General features: G+C 40.7%; 1 protein-coding gene across 5 annotated transcripts; it reads right to left on the bottom strand.

Annotated features, from left to right (window-relative positions):
• Positions 1-5: 5 nt before the first annotated feature.
• On the bottom strand, positions 6-13,909 carry LOC122620123 (protein phosphatase PP2A 55 kDa regulatory subunit). 5 transcript variants are annotated; one of them, XM_043797439.1, is made up of 5 exons: positions 13,455-13,909; positions 8,886-9,139; positions 3,345-3,496; positions 2,479-3,282; positions 7-2,364 (listed from the first exon to the last, which is right to left on the bottom strand). In XM_043797439.1, the coding sequence occupies exons 2-5, from the start codon at positions 9,058-9,060 to the stop codon at positions 1,996-1,998; spliced, it is 1,500 nt and encodes a 499-aa protein (XP_043653374.1). In that variant the 5' UTR covers positions 9,061-9,139; positions 13,455-13,909; the 3' UTR covers positions 7-1,995. The 5 variants fall into 5 exon arrangements, with proteins under 5 accessions (XP_043653375.1, XP_043653374.1, XP_043653376.1 ...); XM_043797441.1 differs by lacking the exons at positions 8,886-9,139; positions 13,455-13,909 and adding exons at positions 7,233-7,596; positions 8,386-8,509 and having other exon boundaries at positions 11-2,364; XM_043797442.1 differs by lacking the exons at positions 8,886-9,139; positions 13,455-13,909 and adding exons at positions 7,233-7,596; positions 8,311-8,461 and having other exon boundaries at positions 11-2,364.
• Between the last annotated feature and the right edge of the window lie 134 nt (positions 13,910-14,043).

A 14,043-nucleotide genomic window follows, 5' to 3' on the forward strand; every position in this document is an offset into this window, starting at 1 on the left:
TTTTGAATAGCAATTCAATGTTTTTAAAACTAATCAATTGCAATTTGTCGTCTGTTTGCGTTTTTATTCAAACAGCAATTGCAACCGTTTTTCTCTACTCGACTGCGTTGGATTTTATTTCATTTCATGAATAATGTTTTCGTTTTAAGTTATCTCTTTTTTGTGGTTGCGATTTTATTTACAAAAAGGCATGTCAAAGATATATGAATAAAGATGTGCGTTGCAAACAAAATTGAATAAGACGGTCGTCGATCAAAAACATGAAATTGGCAACCAAAACGTTTGTATCGAAAGTCTGGGAAATTTGTATACGATTTTCACTCAGGGTCTAGACCAATGTTCACTGAATTCTTATTTTCTAAACAATTTAGGCTCTCTTCTATATCTGCTTTCCCACCGCACTCTTCGCACTCGTATAACTAGTTTATTGAAAATACAATATTAATAATATATCATTATTCTCATAAGAAGCACAATTTATGTTGTTTTAGTTTTTATTTCATCATTTTATGCGTTTACATTTCAGTGTTTTGAACTTGCTGCCGTACATTTTTCAGAATTTTGTCGTTTAACATTTTCAGCGCATGGTGTATATTATAATTTACTTTTTGCTTTCATTTAAGGTTTGTGTTTATATATTTTTTTGTTTGTTTTTTATTTGTTAACACTAGACACTAGATAACCTATAAAAATGGTTCAGTTTTGTTTATAGTTCTTTATGGAAAACATGACAATGAATACAAGAAACTTTACAAAACAGTAAACACGCTGGAAAAGTCGTTGACCGATGAAAAAGGGGGCGGGGCCAAGGGGGGCAGATAGACTATATGTGAGAATTGGTCTTGGACGCACGCACGCATAGTTGAACTAAAAGTAGCAATACTTAGCTTAAATGTAGCGTATAAAAATAGTGTTTTCTTTTTATTTTATTGGTTTTTTGTTTTACTTGTTTCTCTCATTTCAGATAGACTTTAAATTAAACAAATTGAGAACACTAAATTGTATTTTAAACTTAGGCTGCGTTTTTTATATATGTATATGTATGTATCAATTAACTGCGATGCATACGTTATCAATGCATTTATTTCGTACTTCATACTTCTTACGCGTTCGCCTCATCTTTGACTTCTGCTTTCTGGTCTAGCATTGGATTCTTAGTGAATTTAAGTGTTTAAATGAGCATTTTAAATTGGTTTTGACTGAGACAACTTCCGGCTGTTCGATTGCTAACGTTGGTTGCTTTAGATGAGATTTAAAATGAGACATAGTCGATCGACAAGCTGCAAGGGCCTATCGTCGCTTTTTGCATGGAATGAACGTTGTCAAACGAATAAACAATCGGAAATTCGTGTTTAGTCTATATTTATAAAGTAGAGCAAACAGGGCGCATATGTTTCTTGACTTTTCATCGTAAACTTAACAAGCGAACAGAAAAAATATTACAACATGCATTTTATGTTTTTCTTTTTATGTTGTATATTATTATCTTTTATTACAAATACTTCGGCGCTGGCGCTAATTATACAAAAATGTTCGGGAAAATCAATAGCTATCATAATATATTACTCTTATTGTGGGGTTTTTTTGAATTGCGCTACATGAAATCAAATATACGCTTTACTATTTATAAATGTAATGTATAAAAAATTTGTTTCCATCTCTTAAGTTTCTGGTATTGTTTCTCGTTATACGCATTCAGCGCAGAAATACATTACAAAGCTTTTGCTATGGCATTATGTATGATGTAAGGTTGTTACTTGAATTTGGTTTTTTTCGGGGGACGGGAGGGGGGAAAGGGATGCGGATGAAGGGAAATGGCCTGAGGTAATGGTGTTAGGCAAACAATTTAATTGCAAGTGAAATTTGAAAACTATTTTGAAACAAACCGATTGATTTAACATTAGAATGAGGCGTGATCGTAGTTCTTGGTGTTTCTGTAGATATAGTTGCTTGTGTGATTGTGGCGTATGGTGTGGTTCTTGTGAAGAGTGTTGGCTAAAATTTATCCTGAAATATGAATAGGTTATTGGTCGCAGCCACGGCGATGATATTTTCTTCGGGGTGCCAGGCGGTGTGCAGGATCTTCTTGTTGAAATCTAGGCAGTCCACGCTGATCTCATCCTTCTTCCGTTTGCCGCCAGTGCAAACTTTCCGTGGCTTAAGCACCGTCTTCGGTTTGATGATGTCCCTGGACGCCTCTAGCGTCACATCCTTTTTCGAGTTGCGGTCGAAGACGCGGAAGAAGTTGTTGTAGCTTCCGGTCATTATTGAGCTGTCCTTGCCGTTCCAACAGCACTCGAACTTGTCGAAGATGCAGTCATTCTCGTACAGCGAGCACAGCTTGGCGCGCAGGTATTCATGGACCTGTAAATAAAACGATTAAATAAGTATGGCTCTCAAATAAATGTGATGTGCTTCGAAAATTCTGCAGATACCTCTACCTTTGAGGTACACATTATATATTATGTAAAAACTAACCGGATAGGTCTCAATGGGCTTTGTTTCCATGTGCAAATCCCACACCTTGATGCTCAAGTAATCCCTGGAGATCATGTAGCGACCCGAGTTGCTTAGCTTCACATCGCTGATGGAGCTGATTATTTCGCTGAAGAAGCTGCGATTCGTTGGATTCTCGGGCTCCTCAAACTGTTTGCTGTGCCGGTCGCATAGTGCCGCCGAACGCATATCACATAATCGTATTGTGCCCTTAGAGCTCGAGTACACAAACACATTGCACTCGGTCGGATGGAATTCGGCCGCCGTGATCACCTCTGTTAGCTCCTCCATGTTGGTTGGCTTGATGTCGACAATGTTGTAGCTCTGGTTGACCACCTCCAAGTGCCACAGATTGATGCGCAGGTCGTCGGCCGACAAGAAGGTCTCCTGATCCGAATTAACGCTTATTGAATTGATGTGATAGGTGTGTGCATTGGCGAAGGTGCGCCGTGGGGAGGCCTCCACCAGCAGTGGTATCTGCTTCACGGAGGGCACTCGGAGGGCCGTTACATTCTGTGGATCCCGGATAATTCCGTTCTCCTCCTTCGTGTTGTAGCCGCCGAACGACTTGTCACGCTCACTGACCTTCCACAATTTGACTGTCTTGTCGTTGGTCGAGAGCAGAAAGTGCACGGGATTCTTTTGTTGCAGCCACCGGATCTTGTTTATCTTCTCCTCAATCTCCAGGGACTTGAGGTAGTCGAATTCAGGCTCGTGCGATTGGAATGTCGAATAGACATTGTATTCGCCGCGTCGCGGATTGGCGGCTTTTGAGGCAGGATCACGCTGCAATAGTTGCATATATATATTAAACGTTGTTACGATGGTATAAAACATTTTTTACTCACCTGAAAGATGACGACGCGACCGCCCTTGTCACCAGTGGCCAGCAGTTCGCCATCGTGATTGAATTCCACGCAGGATATGATGTCTGCATCCGTGACATCATCGTCTAGGGCGCCTTTAATCTGTGAGAAGCACCAAGACGCCTCTCCATTACCTGAAAAGACAGAGCAGGACCAAATGATGAGTATTCAATTTGACACTTTCGGCCAGCCCAAGTTCGATCCACTGAATGGCAATTCGATTGGACAAGTAACTGCAAAAGGCTGGCGGCACATGAAACTAAGTGTAACGTTTGATTTGCTCCCGAGCCCATACATGTTCAAAAGAACATATACTCGTATGTACATGACTGGTAAGCGGAAGGACAACCAACTATGACGACGGTATCCTGGGCTGCCCAAATATTTGCTAATGACGCCATACTCGGCCTTCCACGCCGGTCTGCCTGTCTTTAAAGCCCTTTAATCTCTTGGCCAAATATTCTTCTTTCCGTTTCCTTGTCTCGCTGCTTTTAGCCCACAACCACGCCCCTTTCCCTTGCCCCTTGTTTGCCATTCGCTCTCTGCACAGCCACTTTTAGCGATTGCGGTACGTTGTGTAAACGATGACGTTGCTGCTGTCCTCCTTATTCGGAAACCCCACTTTATACACTGATATTCCATAATGGGAGCATTTCATTTGGAAAATGTGTTGCCCCTTTTCACAGACAGTGGGATGCAGTATGTGGTTTATCTTAATTTGTGGAATTTTCTAATCAATTTTGCAGGAAATTCATACAAAAACTCATCAAAAGCAATAAGCTATAAATAAAAGCTTTGATTGTGCTTGCGGCATCATTGCAAACTTCATAAAGGAAACGAATAAAACGTTTGTCATGCCCACTGTACTCCAATTCGCTTTGTATCTGCCATTGGCTTTTTGTTGTTAGCCCCCATGTCTGGGGGCTGTGTGCGAATTTTGGCAATTTTTTTCCACATTCCCAAATATTCATTGGGCTTTGTTTGTTTGATTTCTCTGGCACAGCCCTTGCCCGGCCCAGTCCCATGTGCTGTGACCTCATTATCCACTGCCTATTGCCAGTCTGTTGGCATTTTCCTGCTGCCATTGACGACGTCACAATGCGATTGACGAGGCGCAGCAATTGTATTGATGCCGACTGTTTATTCCGAGTGTGCAGGGTAGGGTATGGGTATCTGCACTGTAATAGGATGTCGCCCAATTAGTCAGTCATAACTCAACTGTTTTTGCTCACATCTCGCCTCTCGCAGCACTGCGACTATTTATAGTTCCTATTATATGTGGCAGCTTCGCAAACGCCCCCGCAAACACCGCACACAGCCATGTAGAGGTGTTGAGTCATTGAACTCGTCGTAGATGCACAAATGAAAACAAAAGTGTCTAAACAATGTGCACTTTAATTGTGTAATTTCCAAAAATTGGCAAATAAATCCAATTACTTAAATATGACATATTCTGTTCCTATTGCTTGTAAACTTGTAAATTAGACTATGCCAAGATATTACAACATAAGATTGCGAAACACCTAATTAGTTCGTACGGCACCAATTAAAAAATAATTGTAGCATTTTCACTAGGAAGTAGTATATGGGGAAAAACAAGACAATCTGTAAAATTGCTCTTGCTCGCTTATTTATTCGTTAGATCGCGTATATAAACGTACATAACGAGATAAGTAGATTTTCATGAGCGCCCGCAAAATGGAACAAAATAATGAAACTCAAATATTGACACAATTATTTAACACAACCACGCGATGTCGCCGCTAAGCCAAAGCTCCAGCTCCCCATTCCCCCACTACTATACGCCACTATACTCTACTTTACCATACTATCTACCTATCTATCTATCTACAATATCACGGTTTCAGTCTATATACGCTATAGAGCGGGACAACTGAACGACCTAGAGAATGGCGGAACGGACGGCCCGACTGACAAGCACAGAAGGCAAGGTGAATATATAGGGTATAGGGTAAACGGGGCACATCCGGCAGGGAAATCCTTTTTTATTTTGGCAGCGTTTTTGGCGTTGGATAAGTTTCCTCAAAGGAAAGCGCTACACAAATAATTCATATGCATGGCTGAACCAGTGAGCAATTAAGGGAATTGGTTCGAATTCATTAATGAGCAAGGTATTTTGGTATATTGCTTCTTTGAAACAATTTCCCATATTATTGAAATCATCCGCATTCAGCTAATTGTTTGTAAAGTCTACCACGAAACTGAGTAGTTCGGGCCCCACCTAATCGATAATTGATTGGTTGTTTAGTTATGATCTCAGCTTGTTTGGCTTCTTGGGCAATTTAAGTGTGCATTGCAAATTGAGCACAAAAGAGCCTTAACGTTCGCCGCTATAGCACCTCGCCATTCCCCCCCGTCAATTACCATATCCAATCTAATCTAAGACACACATCAATCTGCCCCTCTTTACTTAACCCTCTCGAAATCTCCGCATTTCTCATTCCCATGACTAGAACATCAAAACTTATGTAATGTCTGTTTGGCGACATTGTGTATTCTTCAACTTCCAGAGACGTGCAGGCCATTAGGAGATGTCCATGTCCACTTGTGCGTATCTTGCAGATACACAGGGACTGCATAAAAATTGCCAAATATACATCATATGCATACATCACATGAAGCGACGAAAAACGTATATAAACCTGAGCGACGTCACGTTGTCTGGGGATATTCTTGGAGGAAATTGAATAACATAGGGGGTGTGGGGGGTGGTGGATGGGGTTTCCTTTGGTCCATTGCGACTTTAACTCAATTTGCACATGGCAAAAAACACGATCCAGTTTCGAGGGCTCTATATCTATTGACCGAGCCAATTTGTACGCCGCATTCTCAGCACTTTGTGCAATTGTTTATTATTTAATTATGGCAATTGTGTCTTTGTATCGAGCATGTGCACCAAATCAATTTTATACTCTAGCAAAGCGAATGTTTGAAAAGTGTCCTTATATTTGGGTTCCATCCAAAGAATTCGAGAATTCAAATAAAATGATGTTGACTCCAAAAAAATTAAAAAAAAAATATATAGGATTCTTATTATAAAAAATATAACAAATTTGTTGTTAGGGTTTTCTATTACATATAGTTTATTTAGGACCAAATTTGTCTGCTTCCCAAGTTTAGCGTACTCTGTTTAGATCCTCTTATCGGATGCATACTGTTGTCGTAACGAATCGTGCTTAACCTTTACGAGTTGCTTTAGTTCCAAGTTTTTTTTGTTGTAATAGATAATGCATTTGGGGGCGAGGGCTCAATTTCGGTTTAAAAAATATATTAGGGGCTGCGGGGGCCTGTCAATTTGAGTTTTGCATGCCGCTCACGTCGCTTTCGGCGTTTTGTTCAAGTGCAAAGATCAATGCTAGATGATAGGGAAAAGTTGTTATTCGAATGCGTTCGAGACTTTTGACTAGTTTGTTTACTTCTCGTTGACTTTGTTTATTGGCTGTTTGGGCGCATTTAATGCCAACATCAAAATGATCAGAAAAGCGAAAATAGATCGAGGAAATGCCAAAACATCGAGTAAGATACCCTTGCAATTTGGCCTTGTTAATAAATTGATGTCGATAAAAACTCGAAATAGAAATTAGATTACTAGAAGATAAAAGGGATTATTTAAAGAAAAAAATCCAAAGATCCAATAAATTGTAACTAAAATTGGAGAAATAAATCACAACGATTCCATCCTCGAAGTCACAAACCTACGACCAAACCTATTAAACTCAACTGTAGGGTATTCAAAAAAAGTTGGCAGTTCCCACACAAAAAGCGAGTGACGAACGCGAAGAGCAGCAGAGGAAAAGGAGGAGAGAAGGAGAATAGCAGCAACAAGGGAGAGGAGAGAATTAAACTTACCGGCCATGACAGTTGAACAGTTTGCGTCGATTTTAAAGCAGCCGCAGCTAAAACAACAACAACAGCACTAGGAGCAACGAAAAACGGAGCGACAACAAAAATAACAAGAACAAAAGGAGAAGGCCAAAGGAGCTGCGCTCGCGCTCTCTAGCTCCGTCTCTTTCTCACGGGGGTGGTGTTGTTGTTGTAGCTGCCGATTTTGAAGTTTCAAAAAGTTGAGCGCGATTATTACGCTTCTTTTCACTAACTCCTTTGATTACACTTTGGTTTTCCGTTGTTGTTTATGCATTTGATTCCTTTCTTAATTATGTATTTCTTTTTTTGTGTGTTAGCACGACTTAAGCACGTAGAGGGGAAGAAAGAACTGCAAAAGTAGGGGAAATTATTTTTTTGTTCGCGACGACGACGTCGGCGGCGGCAGCGCAGCGGCAGATTTTTGGCGTGCGTTTTATACGTGCATTTGTGCGTGCGTGTGTGTGTGCGAGCGAGCGAAAGAGAGAGAGCGAGTGCAGCCGGTGGTTGTGAGCAAATACGAAAAAATTACTTCACACCGATAAAACGAGATATTTGCCAGTTAATCCACAATTATTATTATTTATTGCATTTTGCCAAACAAATACGAAATACACATAAACACACACACACACTGAGGCAGACACACGTTTGCGCCGCTTGCTTTGTCTCTTTGTTTTATCGCGAATTCCGAGCAAAAAATATATGCGAAGTCTAACCTTCAAAATGAGAACACTAAATAGTGGCGATGCCTTATTGCTTTACGCCTGCGAGTTAAAACCGCGTGATCGAAAAAGGGATAAGCATGCAAATCCCCATTTTGTACAGCCCAATAAACGCAGGCAAAAATCAAATAATGCCGAAAAAAAGACGTCCAAAAAAAGCTTCTGTTTTCTGATTCTGTTTCCGATTCACATTCTGCGCGCTGCCTCTTCTTCCCGTTTTAGCCGCCTCTTTTGCTGCACTGCTTCGTCGTTGCGTCGTAATATTAATATGAATGCGAGTGAGTGTGGCTTTTGCTTTTGCACAAGCGGCATTCCGCCTCGATTTTCGCTATCGCACGCACTTTTGCACTATTTACACGGCTGCCGAACCACTCCCGCACGCTCCGTTCGCTTTTTTAACTTAGTTAGTGACTAACGGATTGCGATAAATCCAACGCCAAATGGAAGTACAAATTTTGTTGCAAATTTCGCACTTTACAATAAGAGTTCCAAGCTACCGAATTGCCGCTGTGCGAACGGCGTTGCAATTGCCCAGTGTTGGTCAGCAGCGTGGCGGTGGTGTTGCAAAGTGCTTGCGAGTAACAGCAGACTGTTGGCGCCAATGTTACTGGTAACGGTGATTTGGCGGGCACTTTGAATTGTTAAATATAAAGGTAATATTCTCCAGAAACGGCACATTTACGTTTTACGCTCTGATTTAATTTCTTTATCTATTTACTTGTAGGTGACGCATACACATTACAAGATACAACTTAAAAATAAAATAGCCTCTGAAGAGTAAATTTCCTAACCATTTTTGAAATTGATTAGGCTAAGGTCATGTTGAGCAACAACCGATCATATTTGTCAATACAGTTTTCATTGCCGCCTGACCATGGCCCATTTTCATACCCCAACATATATGAAGTTAACTCACTTGTGGGCTTCTTGGCTCCATTGATGTTGATGGCCGTATTCAGCATGTTTCCGATTTTGGTGATGCTCGACTGCCGCATGAACGTCCTTGGCGGCAGAGTGGGCGGTGGGGGCGTGTTCTGCATCTGCGGGTCCGGCGGCTCCAGCACCGGACTCTGCCGTCCCCAGCGGCCCATTGGGGACTGGATTTCCGGCGGATGGCGATCTCAATGGGCTGGTCCAAGACGGTCCAGCGGACGGGATCCGTGCGATGATCTGCAGGCAAATTGAATGGTCGAATCTATTAGCGTGTTGGATGCACACACACCGGTTGTATAATGCATGTTTGCATGAATCTCCGACTTCATCGCATGAGCGGCCTGCGTGTTTTTGAATTTGTCGGCCAATTAACACCTGTCGCACAACCACCTTCCCCTCGGCACCTAACCCCTCACCCTTTGCCAAACAAATGGGTTGTGCAAATGAATCGTCGTCTCCTGTCATATGTTTACTTTAGAAATTACGCCTGCGTGCAAAACAGAACAAAACATCTGCTTTCGGTTTGAATTAAATTCCGCCGCCTGCCGCCTTCGTGTTTAATAAATTTAACGTTTCATTTTATTTTTGTTTTTGGTCAGTTCAGAGGTGTGTCCGCCGTTTTTGGCCTCGTCTGCTTCTGTAGATCCTCTTCTTTTTTTATTGAACTCTATCAAATTTATTTCGCTCCATCAGCACGGAAATAATATTCAGAATTTTTTCGTATTTTCGCTTTGAGGCCGGTTAATAGCCAAATGCAAAGATGCTGGCTGGCTGGCTGACTGGCTGGCGTTCCAATTAACAATTACACAAAAAAGGCAATTTCGCTAATCTGCAGCCCAAATATTTGATTTTGAACTGTGAAGGCAGCGCGAAAACGTCAGAGTGGAAAATTTCAGCCAGTGAAAAATAAAAACATTGTAAAAGACAAAAACATATTTAATGTGGCCTTTTCTGTGGACATGTGTACACTGAAATCGTTGTGGTCGCATCTTTAGAGGGATCAAGAAAACAAACTAAAGCCAACTGAGAATTCCAGAAAATATTTACAAATGAAGGAGTCAAACAAATAGTTAAAAAATCATAAAGTTCGTTAAATAAACAAAAGTCAAACCACAGGCATTTAAAAAAGGCACCTTGCCTTTACTTGTTGTTATGTGGAACTTATTTAAAACATTTAATTAATCAGTTTCTATTAAATTTTCCATTAACACGTGTTCAAAAAAAAAGTTTAGGGCGCGTTTATTCAAATTGTTTATGTAAATAAATTAGTCAATAAAACACGTAAATCGAATTTTTAGATAGGTTACACATATCGATTTCTTTATTGAAGTGGTAAAAATGCGCCCATTTAGTTTTAATTTATTTATGAACGCTTTAAGTTATGCATATGAATGAATACTTTAAATGTATATTTTAACGCTGCATTGCCCAAAAGATCACTTCTAATATGTTGACCTCGTCTGTTTACACTTTGTCATGTGTTTCTGTGTATGATTTATTTCACACAATTTCGCATTACGGATATACGGTTACAATACGAAGGCGAAATTCCACCACGTTCATTAAAGGAGCGATATATATGTAGATATGTATGTACATATGGGCTATAGAGAATGGGCGGAGGGGGGAGGTGGCGGGCGAGGTGTGGCATATGTGCAAAATCGGGTGTACGCAACAAGTTGAAGAGTCGCAACATATGCATGACTAATGGCCAAGGAGAAAGAAGCAGACGGCAACGTGTGGAACAACAAATCAAAAGAAAACCACACTGGCAAAATGCGAAGAATTGTAATCCAATTAATGGGCTGCGTCTTCAATGTCTCGCGTACCCGTAGAAACGTGAGTGCGGCAGCCAATCGCGAATTAAAAATCTTGCCATTGCCTCGGCATGGGAAGTACAGTGGGCACTGGGCGAGGTGAACTACAGGAAATAACATGAACAAATATATCTGGCTAATATCCTTAAATAATATTACGTATACGCACTGTATAGCATTCCTTTAAGGAAGCTAGGAAGTATGTAAGTGGCAAACAGCTTTACATAACTTACGTTCAGTGTGCATATGTTTAATACCAAACAGTACCATTTTCCTAAATGTTCCCTGACAGCGAAACCTTTTTAATGATATTAAGTATACGCCAAGTGAACTCCTTTGCAACATAATTACAGCTAAATTTCCCATCTGATTAACTATTTTTGACATATATTTTTTAACAATTAAATATTTGTATTCACAAATAATACATTTTTATATACTATAACACATTTTCACTGTTCCGTCATAGGTGTCACTGAGGCTTAAAAATAAACTACCAGAACACTAGAGATGCGAAAATAAACAAATGAAACGAAAGGTCTATTAAAAGTGTGTGGCATGTGAATGGCTGCAGAGACAAGCGCCAGCTTCTCTGTTCCACCGAAACGCAGCAGAATCACAAACACAAACAGCAGCCAAACCAAAACAATAGCAAACAAATAGCGAATTTTTCAAGAAAATAATCACGGCGAGATTTTGTAGTTCACTCTGCTCTTCGGGAAATGACAAAGACGAGCAGCGGAAGCGCCGCAAAGGAACTCAAAAATAAAATTAGACAAATACACAATTTTGTGTGCAGATATTCATACTTATGTACATACATACATACGTGCATTGGCATTACGCATTTTGAAAGGAAGGTGAAATTGTTTTAACGTAGGCTGTTCCGTAATTTCAATTCAAAACAAACGAATTACTAAAAAACAAGCAAATGAAAACAAATAAATGATATATACTCATGTACATATATTAAACTCCGAGTATTCAAGTTCAGAATAAAGTGTGTAAAACACTTTAAATGATAAATAAAAGCCTTATTTCCGGCCTGCAGAAACCACAGATTTGCTGATGCTATAAATAAGTGGGGCAACAGTTTTAGAGCCACCTGAACACGTGCCACACGAGACCCACTTGGATGGCCAATCCCGTGGCACACTCACCATCCAAAGTCCAACCAGGTAGACGCAATTCGCCTGCCAAATCTTTGCTGCCTTGATTATTTTCGGATCTGTCAACCCTTCTCGCCCGGTTTTCATCAATTTCCCTTAATGAACGGGGCTGTGGAAAAGGGGGGTGTGGAAAATGGGGGTAATTGGGGAGTGGGGAACACAGTTATACCTGGCATTGTTTATATTTAGCATTTCATATGCTCCCGCTTGCCGAACTGTCTATAATATGTCCATCAAAGTGTCTTTTCAGTTTGACATCCATTGGCGGCAGCAGAGTGGCATACTTTTTGTGCTTATTTTTTTGGGGGAAGAGGGTGGCATTGATAAACATTTCGACGGACAGACGTGATTACTACCATATGTCCGACCAGATCCAGATCTGTGGCAAGCAATATTGTGCTTATCAAACTGTTTCGGCTCATCCAATTAATACACTTCACGGCCGCCACCCAACTCCACCCCACTGCACTCGCGGCTGGCAGATATAATGAAACTAATTAGCATTTGACAAACACCAATCTCATATTATATGCCTCATACAGTGGGCGTTCGTATACGAAAGCAAACACTTCACTGATGAAATCCACGAATTTTTAGTGCCATTTGCCATACGATATGAAAACGTGTTGATATTCTGTAAATTACTTCATGAAATAAGTATACACCTGGGGTGGTAGGTAAATTGCTAGTACCAGGTGCTGATTTACCCTTTTCTCGCTATCATTAAAACCTGGTCTTGACCCTATGGACTTTATTTTATTACCACCTTTGTATTGACAAGCAAACAAAGTCAGTCTGCGTTGTTTACCAAATCGAATATGTTAATTTTACTTAGAAATTTCAGCGCTTCTAGATGGTAAATCTATACAGATTTTCGATCTCTAGTCGACTAATTTTGTAGACCACTGTACCAATATAAAATCCGCGAAAACAGGACCCCGGTTGAGTAAGGCAAACTTCAGTTGGGAAAACAAATTATAAGCCCACAAATAATGATTTAGTCACATGGAATCGGAATCAAGATAAATGCGCGTGCTATATGGTTGTTTTCTTATTTTTTCGTTGTTTTTTTTTTTGTTTTTTTTTTCGTTTTAAGCAATTTGTTCGATTTGCTAATGCGAACAGCTTAGGCAAATATTTTGGCATAAAAGTGAGCAAGTGACAAAATAGTAGCTATTAATTGTTTGTAAGTCGGCTCGCTAAACATGGCCAGTGCGAGTCAATAGTTGTTTATTGTTTGGCTCAGAGCGCAACAAAGCGGCCTGAAAATGTTGTTAACCTCAAAAACCGCCAAGAACGTCAACCAGTGGGGCTTTGGCTCAGATCGGGCGGCCATTTGGCGGCGGGGGGTGCTTAGTGCCTACAGAAACTGGAGATTCCAATGGTATGGTATAGCATACCCCCCAAACCCCCCGCAAAAGGTTGACGTAACAGGCGGGCAGCTAAACTCTTGAAATTTACTTTCGGCGGTATTGAAACAGCTGTCTTTCCATATTCGTAGCATTTGAATGGTAACCACGCGCATATTAATGTGAAAACATTTTCAAAACCGCAAACCAAACTCACCAGCAGGCTTCTAAAAACGAAAATACTCGTACAGCAGATATCCCACAAATCACAGGCACAAGAGTGCTATTTTAATTGACAGTCTTTAGATATCTCATAATTTGCCATGCACTGGGCTATTTTTGAACTCTGATTTTGAGTTTATTTTCGGTTCCTATTTTTGTGGCCTCTTCACGTTCATCACTTTCAGATCGTTTCGTTTCTCTTTAAGTCGCGTTGCAACGGTGAAAATTCCTGTCCACACATCCGATTGCACTGCACTTCTTTGGCACTTTGGTTTCTGGTTATCACACAGGCAGCAATGGACGGGCAAAAAGGCGTACAAAGGCACAATGTGAACTAATTGAAATTGAATTCGAACTCGGTGCGCGCGGCCAGTGGAAAAGTGGAAAATGGGGAAACTGAGACCGCAGCAGGGCAATGGCAATAAGGCGAAACAGTCGGCGACGACGTTAAAATTAGCACTGAAACGCGCCGTGCGAATGCGCGCCTATGATTTCTTTGCCCACTCTCACTGCTCCCCAGCGGAGGTGCTGCCTTTTCTAGCTAGATGTAGCTATAGATATAGGTAAAAACCAAAAAATGTGGC

Source organism: Drosophila teissieri, chromosome 3R (genome assembly GCF_016746235.2).
Source record: "Drosophila teissieri strain GT53w chromosome 3R, Prin_Dtei_1.1, whole genome shotgun sequence".
Classification (NCBI taxonomy): Eukaryota; Metazoa; Arthropoda; class Insecta; order Diptera; family Drosophilidae; genus Drosophila; species Drosophila teissieri.

Coding starts and splice junctions, on each gene's coding strand:
- LOC122620123 (XM_043797440.1), bottom strand. CDS start 9,060: ATGGGCCGCTGGGGACGGCAGAGTCCGGTGCTGGAGCCGCCGGACCCG. Junction 3,497..8,885: donor TGGAGCCAAGAAGCCCACAA/GTGAGTTAACTT, acceptor CTGTCTTTTCAG/GTAATGGAGAGGCGTCTTGG. Junction 3,283..3,344: donor GTCGCGTCGTCATCTTTCAG/GTGAGTAAAAAA, acceptor CAACTATTGCAG/CGTGATCCTGCCTCAAAAGC.